At 41.2% G+C, this 12,619-nt stretch overlaps 1 protein-coding gene across 3 annotated transcripts; it reads left to right on the top strand.

The window, feature by feature from the left end:
• The first annotated feature begins 2,432 nt into the window (after nt 1–2,432).
• LOC135502263 (persulfide dioxygenase ETHE1, mitochondrial-like) lies at nt 2,433–11,322 on the top strand. Of its 3 annotated transcripts, none has more exons than XM_064794943.1 (7): nt 2,433–2,645; nt 3,219–3,410; nt 4,270–4,414; nt 8,581–8,766; nt 9,180–9,272; nt 10,440–10,646; nt 11,072–11,322. In XM_064794943.1, exons 2-7 carry the CDS (start codon nt 3,255–3,257, stop codon nt 11,128–11,130), a joined length of 846 nt encoding a protein of 281 aa, XP_064651013.1. In that variant the 5' UTR covers nt 2,433–2,645; nt 3,219–3,254; the 3' UTR covers nt 11,131–11,322. The 3 variants fall into 3 exon arrangements, with proteins under 3 accessions (XP_064651013.1, XP_064651012.1, XP_064651011.1); XM_064794942.1 differs by having other exon boundaries at nt 2,915–3,410; XM_064794941.1 differs by having other exon boundaries at nt 2,433–3,410.
• Nucleotides 11,323–12,619: the final 1,297 nt, after the last annotated feature.

Genomic DNA, 12,619 nt, shown 5'->3' with positions numbered 1-12,619 from the left:
CACAAAGACTGCATACGGGGACCGCAGCTTTTCTGTCCGAGGTCTTTGCTCATGCACATAGCTACAATCATTGAAAAATTCCATGCAGACTTGAAGAAAATTTCCGTTCCGAAGGGTCTATGGAGTGAATTGAGTCATGCCGACTTATCGGTGGTGAATATCAGTCCCTTAAAGGCGTACGCCGTTCGTAGAAAATTTAAAATTTATCATTGAATTTGAAAATGTTCAATTGGGTAAATACATACTAAATATAAATTTCAGCATTGCCTTTCTGTAGACAGATCTAGACAAATACTATAAATACAAAGTTTCAAAAAATTCGTATTCATAATAACTGCACTACGGCATTGTGTATTAGTGGATTTCTATTTAGATTTTGGACCACAGTAATTACAAACGGTGTACACCCCTCAAGTCGCCTCCTGAAGGATGGATACACGCACAATCAGTGGATCAGCATGGAATTGAGCGTGCTTACCGTTACCACTGAAAGGCACCACAGCTGGATGTCTCGACTCTATTCTCTGTAACCTACTGGGCCTGGTTGCTCAATTGGCCTTTGAGAGACAAACACCAACATTACAAATCTTAGATTTTATCAGACATCCTGTTCAACATACACTTGCTGTCTCAAGTCAGTGTATTTGCAAAACAGCGCAGTTGCATCCCAAGTACTTCCACCTTAAACAGAGCACTCTCATTGTTAATGTCTGACCACACTCATTGTCCTCATCTCAAAAACAGGATAAAGTGACCGAAGCTTCTGGGTCTCAGAATCCTATAGTGTAATTGGAATCACCTCCTTTTTAGAACAAAAGTGTCCATCAGAACCATTAATTCATTCAAAAAGCTCGATAAAATCCTGGCTTTTGAAAAACGTATTAAAAATTTACATTGAGTAGGATTAGTAGTGTCTCCCAAGCTTCAGGGCAACCTGAAAAAGATGCGCTGTACTGTAATGTACTGTAATGTACTGTATTGTACTGTATTGTACTGTACTGTAATGTATCGAATCACACTCCTCAGAACTCAACTAACAGCATGTGTGTTCACTGTCCCATACACAGACTGTGTCTCTAGAGAGTCGTTCCACTGGAAGTCCGTTCGGAACAACCTGCTAGGATGAATTGGAAGTCGTCGTGGCAGGCTGATCTAAGAGTGACGTCAATGCCAAATCTGGCCACTTCTGTTCTTGTTCCCGTAATGTTTCATTCGAATTTCCGTTATCAGGTTCCAACTCTGGCAGCTCCATCTGAGGAACCGCAATGTCCTCTTTGGGAAGTTTCTCTTCGCGCCATTTCTGATCGACGATGTCCATGAGTCGGCCATCTCTCATAACTTCGCTATCCATGGTGGTGTAATCAACGCTGAAGAAAAATGTACAGTATATAACTACTGGATCCACTCACCAATAAGATCTCAAGCCAGACAATACCCGATTTGTACCACCGCCTCGATGGGTAGAGTCTGAACAGCTGAACACAATAGTAGGCCTTTCGCAGCCATAAAAGGGGTGGGATATCTATGCAAGAGTTAACAACGTAATCGTCATGAATAGCCATGACTCTACCGCGGAACTTTTCATATTACAATTAAAGACCAATTGGAAGAAACGAAGACAACTTGTCCACCCCTTTTATGGGTGCGAAAGGCCTGCTATTATGCCCGGTTGTTTAGGCTCTACCCATTGAGGCGGTAGTAGACATCGGGTATTGTCGGGCTTTGGGAGTATCTTATTGGCAAGTATATCCAGTAAAATGAGTAGATTTTGAAACGTAAAGGGGTACGCCGTTCATAATTACTTGGGATCCAGTTGAATAGAAATTTTGGCTGACAACACTTGTTGTTGCACAAAGCAGCGATTCAAAAGCAGAAATGATGTAGGCCTAGTTTGATCGCATTCAATCAAAACGATAACCATGTCAATGGCACTGTCGAGTGTCTTACTCTTATTTCGTCAATCGACGACCTTTTTTTGGCCATGCATGATCGGGGGTTGTACTCACTCTGACTCTGTAATTTTTTTCAGGTTTTGAAGTGACATTGTCGCTTTCATCTATAGTGGAGCTGAGGAGAAAAGAGCCGAATGGTCTTCAGTACCAAGGACATTGGACAAAGTCACAACCGAGTCCAAGAGTGAACCACTGCACGCAGTGGATGCATGCGTCACAAGCACTTGGCCTTGGGCCCTATGCGAAACAAATCAGCCAGCGAAACTTGATTTTGTTCGGCACTTTAGAATGTTAGATGTGCTTTATCACTTCTAGGAATGATACACTTTGTGATGTGGTAAGTTACATACCGATCTAGAACTGGCAGACTACAGATATTGTGAAAATAGAAACAAAGAACTAGGCTTTCGCAATGTTGACAGGCGGAAGCATCGGAGTCTTTTTAGTTGATTTATATCTTAACGACAATAACAACAAAATAACTGTTACACAATATTGTCACCCCACATTCATTTTATACGCCCGATTACGGCTTATCGACTAAATGACATTCAATATTTCTAATACATACTTTAAGAACAATAACTAATCTTCCGTTTCACAGCGTGGTCGCTTTCAACATTCATTTGTTTCTGGTGAAAAGCATCGTAAAGTTCAGGGACGTTGGAAAATCTATCTTTGATTAAATACAGGGTGAATCAAAAATTTGTCCACTTGCATTTCCATAGGGGGCCTGATCTTAGCTCAGTCTTTCCACCTTGGCAAGCAGGAGATGATAACCCTTTTCTATGATTAATACTGAAGAATAAATAGAGATTTGGTTGAATTCAAAATCAGATGGACACTACCGATAGTCTACAGATTTTAGATTTTAATATTTACTGAACTGAAGACGAAACAGGAAGGTCAGCAGATCAACTCCAGGATTAGGGATTGATAACTCAGTGGTTTCTTTCTTTCAGTCACTGTTAAGACGTCAAAGAGAATCTGTGATTTCTTGTTCTAATGGATATATTTTCATTCTGATTGGAATACCCGAATAGATACTGACAAGTGACATATTCAATCATTGATTTTCGTGGCAGTAGTGGTATAGGCTACCGTAACCTCGCATTATTGCATATAAAAACTAACAAACTCATTTGAACACATGTGAAATAGAATCTTGTTCAACATCATAATCTTCTTGTTGTGCCAACATACCGGTAGGTTTCCACCATGGCAGTACTAATCTGTTCAATCCTAAAACCATGCAACTTCCTCCAGGTTGCTCGTCATCTCAAGAGCTATTCTACTAGAACTATGCGGTTATTGCCCACAAGTTTCTATTCGCTTCGACCGAGTTTATACAACAAAAAGACAATTTCAAGGAGAAACGTCTCAAGTTCACTGATGTATAAAAGCTACAAGCGCGATATGTCTCAACAAACCTGTGAGAGTGATTTTGTTTTTAGGCAGGTGAGTTGAAACTGCTACCAACTAGTGAACTACTTGGCCGTTTGGTGGGCCGATGCCACATTAATCCGGCATTCAAACCCTTTGTTCAAGGGGAAAAATAATTGGCGCCTTAAATAAACATCGACCATGTTGTCAAAATGACACCATATCATGTGAAATCCAGGAAAGATATCCTGGAGACGCTGAGAGTCGGGTACCTACTAAAATTATGCACTCGCCACAGCAGGGGTTGTTATGACGCACTGTACAATTTGTGAAATTGCACGATTTAATTGGCGGCCTCCATAACTCAGGACGGGGGTTTGGGCTTGAAAGGCGACTGAAATCCGCCGCAAACAAAGTTTCTGGGTGGTTTTTTAGAATGCTTACAGTGGTTTCGCCACGTTATGTGGGATGAGCTAACATCAGCGAGAGCCAGCAATGCTGGGTGCATTTTTGTTTCGTTTTTTGTAAAAGAGGTCTTATAAGTGCTTTCTTAAATCTATCATGCCTGAAATTGTTTTAATCCAAACTCAGTCTGATTTAGAACAGTAACTGTCCAGAAAATTTTGTCATATTTGTAAACTTGCTCTATATTCATTTCTGCACTCAACTCAGAATTTACAAAAATGTAGGGTAGAATGGGGTAATTGTAGCCCCAGTTTATTTGTACTTTATAGCCCCTGCATTGTTTGATGCATGGGGATATCAATCAATATCATAGGAAGGGGCTACAATTAAACCGAGGCTACAATTACCCCATTCTACCTTACATTGCCCATGTTTGCTCTTGAGGGGCGCACAGTTCGGGAAATCAGAGTAAACATTTTTGAGGACGATCTCCTTCAAAACCAGTGTGACAATATGATCATTGTTTCAGCTTGTTGAGCACAAATCGTTTACGCTGACGTACCTCTTGGCCGACAGGGCGACGAAGGATGCCATCTTGATTGACCCTGTGATTGATACAGTTGACAGAGATGTCCGAATCATCAGCGAGTTGGGACTGAACTTGAAATTTGCCGGTAAGCAAAACCTGAAGGAATGTACATTGTTGTTGTCCAACATTCACACAATGTTTGTGCCAATTGTGGTCTCAAATTACAGTGCTTGTGCTATAGACCTTCTTAATGAAGAGGCGCACCAAAGTTTTTGCAGGATTTTGGAGTCCTGCAACAGGTATTTCAAAAGTAAATACTTAAAAAATTTACGGTCCCGGGCCAAGTTTCATGCTTCAAAAGACACTTTTCGGGTGTCATCTCGAGCCCTGTGAAAACTGATATATTTTTTGTGGTGATCCCGATGCTGTGTGGATCTTGAAATTTGTGACAATGACATCAAATTGGTTAGTAAGTCGCATTGGGGACGCATGGATCGGAGTTATCCACATTCAGGGATCAAAGTTAACTTTTTAACCAAGGCGCACTATGACCGCATGAACTCGAAAATGTGGTCGCATTTTGCAATTTCCAGTCGCAGTTATTAACCTTCCACGGCACAAGAGCAACGATCATATGCAGAAGAGTGGAGCTGCCGTGAACAAATTCACTCGTGTCGAGATCCCTTGCCAAAACACACAATAGGTCTTCAAGCTCGCCAAACATCATGCAAGTCTTCCATGAAACAAACCAGAGAATTCAAACAGACTCCGGAAGTCTGGAGTCTGTCATCTTACCACATGCGATTCACTCGTATGCGATTCACTCATCCTCAGTGTTTTTATGATGTATTGCTTGGTTATCAGCCAGCCAATACAGTCGCTTACATGGAGCGAGATTTACCTAATAAGCAGGCAGCCAGAGGAGCTATGGATAGATTGTGACCAGGATCGTCTCAAAATGGAGGTCGCATAAAGCCGTTTTGTTCAGATCGCACCGTGTGAGAGGCGTTTCAATTACGGTCGCATTTGAAAATTTCTGGTCGCATATGAACTTTGATCCCTGCATGAGCAGCTGTTTCATACTGCTCCAATCTTAGTCTCGTTTTTGGTGGCTGAGATCATAAATCACAGATGTGACCCATTTACACCAAATCAAGTTGTAACTAAAATCATGCCAATCTACCATCATTGCCCATATATCCTTCCTTCACCGCTGATAAACTTCCCCCTGATCGGCCGTCAGAACGGCTGTTACTTCATTATTGGTAGTCTCCCTGCATTCCCTTCCTTTCCCCAACACCCATGTGGCAACAGCACTAAGTGACTAACATCACACTCGTGTTTGTCACACGAGACACGGACTGAAGCCATCGTAGTTGAGGACCAGGTGTTCAATGAGTAATGGGTTCCAGGGATGCTGACCTGACACAAATGCACTGTGGGTGTTGTGTAGAAGAAGGGTATAAACCTTATCATAAAGTGAGGTTGGCAATATCAATTCAGGCTGTCATTCAATTACTTTGTGTCGAGGAATTTCATTCGCCACCCGTTTATGTGTGTGCGTCAAACGAATTTCCCACCCTTTTGGGTCGGCGCTCACGCTGAAAGGAGGAGACTTTAGGATTGACTTTGACTGTCACTGTTGGCATGACTAAAATGTAAGTTACTAGGCCTAGTTGAGCAATCACTTATGTCAGTTTTGATCCACTTTTAGATTATGACATTCATAATAAATAGAACACCATAATTGACAGGTGGAGAACTTATGTAAGTTTTCTACCTGTCAATTTGACTAAAATGTAACAAGTTTCCTCAAATACCCTATTTCCAGGAGTTTTTGGCTCACCGTAAGGGGAGTCTATGATAGCGCTGTGTCTGTCGTCGTCGTCGTCGTCGTTGTTGTCGTCGTCATCGTCGTATCCTAACAGTGGCACGTTTCTTAACTGCTAGGGCTATGAACTTGAAACTTTGTACACAGAATGCCCTAGGTCAGCTGACCTCTGACACTGATTTTCGGTCGATCTGATTCTCTGTTTGGCCACCAGGGGGCCAAATGTCGATATCTAAAAAGTGTGATATCTCGCTTATTAGTGACTTGTTTTCGATAAAACTTTTGTTGTAGGTACTCATAGCAAATATACATTTTATATTGTACGGGTTTTTAATTTGACCTTGTTTTCAAGGTCACAGAGGTTATTTGGCGTAAATTGGCCATTAGAGTGTTAACTATGGCACGTTTCTTAACCACTAAAGCTATGAACTTGAAACTTGGTACATATAACCCCCTATATCACATAGCCTCTGGTGCTGAATTTTGGTTCGATCTGATTCCTAACTTTGCCACCAGGGGGCCAAAAGTGGAAATCTAAAAAGTGTGATATCTCGGTTATTAGTGATTTGTTTTTGATGAAATTTTTATGGTAGGTTTTCCTAGCAAGGGTATATCACATATCGTACGTGTTTTTGATTTGACCTACTTTTCAAGGTCACAGAGGTCAAATGGCGCCGTTTGAGTGTAACTGGGGCATGTTTCTTAACCAATAAAGCTTTGAACTTGAAATTTGGTGCACCTGATTCCCTACATCATTTAACCTCTGACACCGAATTTCAGTCTGATCTGATTCTCGACTTGGCCACCAGGGGGCCAAAACTAAACAAAGTAAAAAGTGCAATATCTCGCTTAATAGTGACTTGTTTTCAATTCTATTTTTATGGTAGGTACTCAGAGCAAGAATACATCACATATCCTACGGTTTTTGATTTGACCTTATTTCCAAGGTCACAGAAGTCAAATGGTGTGAATTGGCCGTTTGTGTGTAACTATGGCACGTTTCTTAACCACTAAAGCTATGAACTTTAAACCTGGTACACATGGCTCCCTAGGTCAGATGACCTGTGACACTGATTTTCGGTCTGGCCTGATTCTTAACTGGGCCACCAGGGGGCCAAAACAAAAAATTTGAATAGTGCCATATGATCTCGCTTATTACTGATTAGTTTTTGGTAAAAATGTTATGGTAGATACTCTTAGCAAGGATACATCACATATGATACGGGTTTTTGATTTGACGTTCTTGTCAAGGTCGCAGAGGTCAAACGGCTTAAATTGGCCATTTTAGCGTAATTGTGGCACGTTTGTTAACCCCTAAGGCTATGAACTTGAGACTTTGTACAAAGGACCCCCTAGGTCAGTTGACCTCTGACCCTGAATTTCAGTCCGGTTTGATTCTCGACTTGGCCACCAGGGGACCAAAAGTGAACACATAGAAAGTGTGATATCTTGCTTATTAGTGATTCGTTTTCAATAACATTTTTATGGTAGGTTCTCCTAGCAGGGATACATCACATATCATATGAGATTGGTCGTTTGAGTGTAACTATGGCACGTTTCTTAACCACTATAGCTATGAACTTGAAATTTGGTGCACATGACTCCCTACGTCATGTCACCTTGGACACCGAATTTCGATCTGATCTGGTACTCAACTTGGCCACCAAGAGGCCAAAACTAAAATTGGTAAAAAGTGCAATATCTCGTTTATTAGTGACTTGTTTTTGATGATATTCTTATGGTTACCATAATGGTACTTACTCCAAGCAACGATACATCACATGTCATACCGACTTTGGTTTGACCTATATACTATACATGTACAATGTTTCTTAACCTGGATGAATTCCAAAGCACCAAATATATATACGGTGAGCACAATGGCCCCTGGCCGTTTCATTGTTAAAAGTAAAGTCCTCCCAAAGGATGGCTGAGGTTGTAGTTGTGTTTGTGTGTTTGTGTGTAGACATCAGAGAAGTGGAGGCTCTGGATAACTCACTTGCCCTTCTCCCTCCAGCAAGTCCATCAGGTCTTCTATTCCCCTCCGTGTGGTGGCTCCTGTCTTCAGTTGTGTGGCCTACTGTTTACAGGTCCCTCGCAGGTGACACTTGGCACTGTCTCCTCTCTCTGTCCCCCTCTCTACTAATACTATGTCATCAAAACCTTTCTTTCAATGTAATGTTAGTGAAAGCAATATGTTTTCTACAAATTATGTCAGTGATAGCTCAGGCACCACAGACAGAGTATGCAATGATGGGAGTGGCAGGCCTTGCCAAAAAGCAATCACTTGCATTCGAGCATTTCAGTGAAACAGGGTACTTTTTCTGTGGTTGTACATGTTTGTATTGAACCAAGCTATAAGTCACCAGTCAACTCTCAGATCCGACCACTATGGCACTATGCTGGAATGAAAGATTGTTTTGATATCCAGAGGGTGGTGTGACATGGATGTTTATTTCATTCATACCTTTTCATTTCAGTAAACACCCATGTCCATGCTGATCATATAACTGGCACAGGAAAGTTGAAGGAAAAGATTCAAGGTTGTAAGAGTGTGATATCGGCTGTCAGTGGTGCAAAGGCAGACATATTCCTGGAGGAGGGAGATTTTGTCAACTTTGGGAAATTTAAAATGGAGGCCAGAAGTACTCCTGGACACACAAATGGTAAGTTATTTTCTACTGGTTGTGATATAAATCCTCGGTTCAGACCTGAAATTTCTTCCATTATCTTCTGGTGTCATCTTGGTTCATCTTCTGGGCAACATGCGCCTGGTTTTACTGTGACGGGTCGCAGATTGAAGTTACCCGAAAAATATGAAAATATGTGACCCGTCACAGCAAAACCAGGCGCATGTCGCTCTGTGCTTGGCAGGTTGAGACAGATTGTTTTTCATTTCTCTATTGTCTGCCTTGGTTAAATATGAACACATCAATTTCTTCCATTATCTCCTGGAGTCATTTAGGCTCATCTTGTGTGCGACAAGCGCCTTGTTTCGCTGTGACTGGTCACATATGATGTTTTTATCACAAATGTTTGATTTCGTTGTCTCAATTGACTAACGTTCTATTTTCTTTAGGTTGTATGACATTTGTCTGGCATGAGAAGGGCATGGTTTTCACGGGAGATGCCGTCCTGATCAGAGGCTGTGGACGTACAGACTTCCAAGAAGGTGAGAAAGTAGGCCTTGTTGCTGGTGCACTTGCAATTGCGTCCTAGGAAATCAGGAGTTAATGTTCACTTCTGAGACATTTTTTCCCCTATGAGCTGAAGTCCAGGCGTAAACATCACCTTTAAGACAGCATCCGAGATTTAACTTCCAATCTCGCTTCCAGTATCCTACTTCTTATGTTGTATAAATAGAAATCACACTCAGAAAACATAAACATTGGGGTTGCAGTGCGCACCTCTGAGAATACTGTACGTGATTGCCTCCAGAGCTTGGCAAGTAGTACATTTGAGCAAATGAAGAGAGGAGGAAATCGACATAAAACAACAAACGGCTCAAACAAACGTCCATGTACATGTAAGCGACGATCTGATTTGGCCGAATTTCTTTGGCACTAGAACTTCACCAAATGAGGGCCAATGTCTCGGGGGGTTTGTGTGCAAGAAGCAAGCATAAGCTCCTGTTTTCCTCGGGATAGTGGACTTGATATACTGTGCTACATGTGGTATACGGCAGTTCTTTCAGAACTTAACACACCTCACTGTGGCATTTATCATATACACTGCCTTGTTTTGGTGGCAGTGGTTTTGACAAATCTTGCTCTCAAACCACAGTAATAAACTATATTCATGATTGTTTTGTAGTCCTTAGAGAGGTGTAACATGAACATTTTCTCCTGTTTTGTCCAACATGTCTGATCACCACCCCTACCAAAGAAATTTTAAATTCACTGTGGTAAATTCTGAATTCAACGCTGAACCTGGTCATGGTGAATTTACAATTTACAATGCTCACTTTGGTGCATGTGGTGAAATATTTACTGTCCTAGTTCACTATGGTGAATTGTGGATTTATCCTGGTGAAAAGGTCACACATTTTCTCCAAGGGCAAGCCCTCCATGATAAACCACCCACATTACGGCAAAATAATAGTGAGTTCTTCATTAGTACTGTGGTCTTAGTATTTGATTGTGACTGATAACACCCTGTTACGCAATAATAAATGCAGGTTTGGAGATAAAACAAACTGGAAACCCAAGAGTATTGTTCTCAGCCACATGTGGCAGGAAGTTATAGTTTGGGGGTTATTGAAGATCAAAAGTGTATAATCTTTTTTGTGTCACCCAACAGTAACTCTGACATAAATGATATATCTCTATTCTGTCTTCAGGCAATCCAGGCGTGCTCTATGAATCCGTCTCCAGAAACATATTCTCGTTACCTGACAAATTCCTCATCTATCCAGCGCACGACTATACAGGTCAGACAGTTACCTCTGTTGGAGAGGAAAAGTCTTATAATCCACGATTGACGCAGTCAAAGGAAAAGTTCATTGATATCATGAATAATTTGAATCTGGCATATCCCAAGCAAATTGGTAGGTATTTTGAGAATATTATTTTACTTTTATTTTGAATAAACCTCCCCAAAAGCTTTCTGACATCTTGAATGGTTGGTTTACATCATTGATGATGGTTGTTGGTGTCAATCATTACCTAGTATTATGATGAAGCAACTTTCATGAAGTTAGCTCCTAGTTCTTTGAAAGAGAAGCCCAGTTGAAAGAGGAACCTGGTTGAAATGGTGGAGCCTGGTTGAAATGGTGGAGCCTCGTTGGAATGGAGGAGCCTTGTTGAAAAAAGCAGATTTACGATAGAATGTTGTGGGTTTTGCATTGGGACGGTTGAGTATTCAAATCTAGGGTACTGTCATCTACCTTTTACCATTAGTATCAAATTCTTTTGGAATGACTCATCACGGCTTTGCAATTGACCTTATTATCTGTTCTTTATTTTTTTTCAGATAAGGCGCTCCCTGCAAATCTTGTTTGCGGTATCTATGACATTCCTAAGATATATTGAGTTCTCTTGATTCGTAACAAAGCTGTGGATCCCCGCTCTGTCTTTATTTATGTTTCTGTATTTAAAATACAGTGTGTTTTAAAAAAAAGGACACCGAAATTAATTTGTTAATTTCTTGGACATGGCTAAATATTTTGGAAATTGGCAACCACCATTTATTACCAAATGGTGTCCTCTTTCTTGTGACACCAAGAAATCCCATTTACTGTCACATATGACTGAGCACGGAACTGTTCAATTAACCATGTCAGAACTGGTCTTGCACCAGATTTACTGCAGCGTAACTCCGACAAAGAAGAAAGGCCAGTGTGTCCTCAGTTATAACTTTATTCAATGATTTAACATCTTGGTGCTTATTCCTGTCTCAACCTAACCCCAGTGTCCTTCGAGATGCCCCTCATTCCTTTCAACACCAACTTCAGGTCTGGTTCTCATTGCTCTCAATGCATTTCTGATTACGTCTCTCAGGCCTCTTTTGGTCTCAACTGCAGTGCCGATTCTTGCACATACAGGTCATTGATATCTTGTAACTTGGTTCTTAAGATGTCCCCACAAAAAACCCACGGGGTGAGGTCAGGGGACCTTGATAGTCACTCAATCTCATGGTTGATCGCACCAAATGCATCTGCTACTTGCTGGAGGCTTCCAGTCCTCAATCGCTCTGCTACCACAAACACACGCTGCTCAGTTGTAAGTTGCATTTTGCTGGTCGGAGAAAATGAAGAGTGTGCAATGATTTGGAGGCCCAACAAAAGCCCTGCGCTGGGCAAACAAGGTTCGCTCATTCCAAAAACATCTTTCTGGTGCAAGACCAGTTCTGACATGGTTGATTGAACAGATTCGTGCTCAGTCATATGTAACAGTAAATTGGATTCCTTGGTGTCATAAGAAAGAGGACATCATTAGATAATAAATGGTGGTTGCCAATTTCATCATCATCATCATCATCATCATCATCAGCATCATCATCATTAGGCATCAGTGGCCCTCCCGGGTCTTCGCCTTTTCTAAGTGTGTAGTTTCTGATTTCTGCGCCACGGGTTGATAGACGTTATCAACGAAAAATAAACCAAATTCTATGTACAATATTTGCAAATACATCCTTTGGTTTATGATGGTCACTCCTTGTATAATTGTCCGTGTTGCACTCCCTGATCGCTCTCAGTATCTAGATATCCTGAGCTCTGCCCAGTAACAACCAGGCGGCTTTTAAACGTGTTTACAGTTGGTGACGATATAATCACCTCAGTTAGGTTATTCCAGTCCTTCACTACTCTATTTGTAAACAAGTTCTTCCTTGCGGCACCTCAAACGATCTTCATGACAAGTTGCGTAAGTTTTTCACCAGTTTTGTCATTCTCCGTTGTACTTTCTCTACCCGCATTAAAAGTTTCTTTTTCGATAAATTTCAAATTATTTGGGCGTATTCTAATAGCGGTCTTACTATAAACGTCTTGTATAAAAGGGTGAAGTTTACACGATTCAGATT

The sequence above is a fragment of the Lineus longissimus genome, chromosome 18, assembly GCF_910592395.1.
Source record: "Lineus longissimus chromosome 18, tnLinLong1.2, whole genome shotgun sequence".
Classification (NCBI taxonomy): domain Eukaryota; kingdom Metazoa; phylum Nemertea; class Pilidiophora; order Heteronemertea; family Lineidae; genus Lineus; species Lineus longissimus.
This window is presented reverse-complemented; position numbering and strand designations above follow the sequence as displayed.

Bases quoted from the DNA above. Each gene is read 5' to 3' on its own strand.
- LOC135502263 (XM_064794942.1), top strand. From the start codon at position 3,171: ATGGCAGTACTAATCTGTTCAATCCTAAAACCATGCAACTTCCTCCAG. The intron at 4,415-8,580 runs GTAAGCAAAACC...TTTTCATTTCAG, and splicing joins ACTGAACTTGAAATTTGCCG to TAAACACCCATGTCCATGCT. The intron at 8,767-9,179 runs GTAAGTTATTTT...TATTTTCTTTAG, and splicing joins TACTCCTGGACACACAAATG to GTTGTATGACATTTGTCTGG.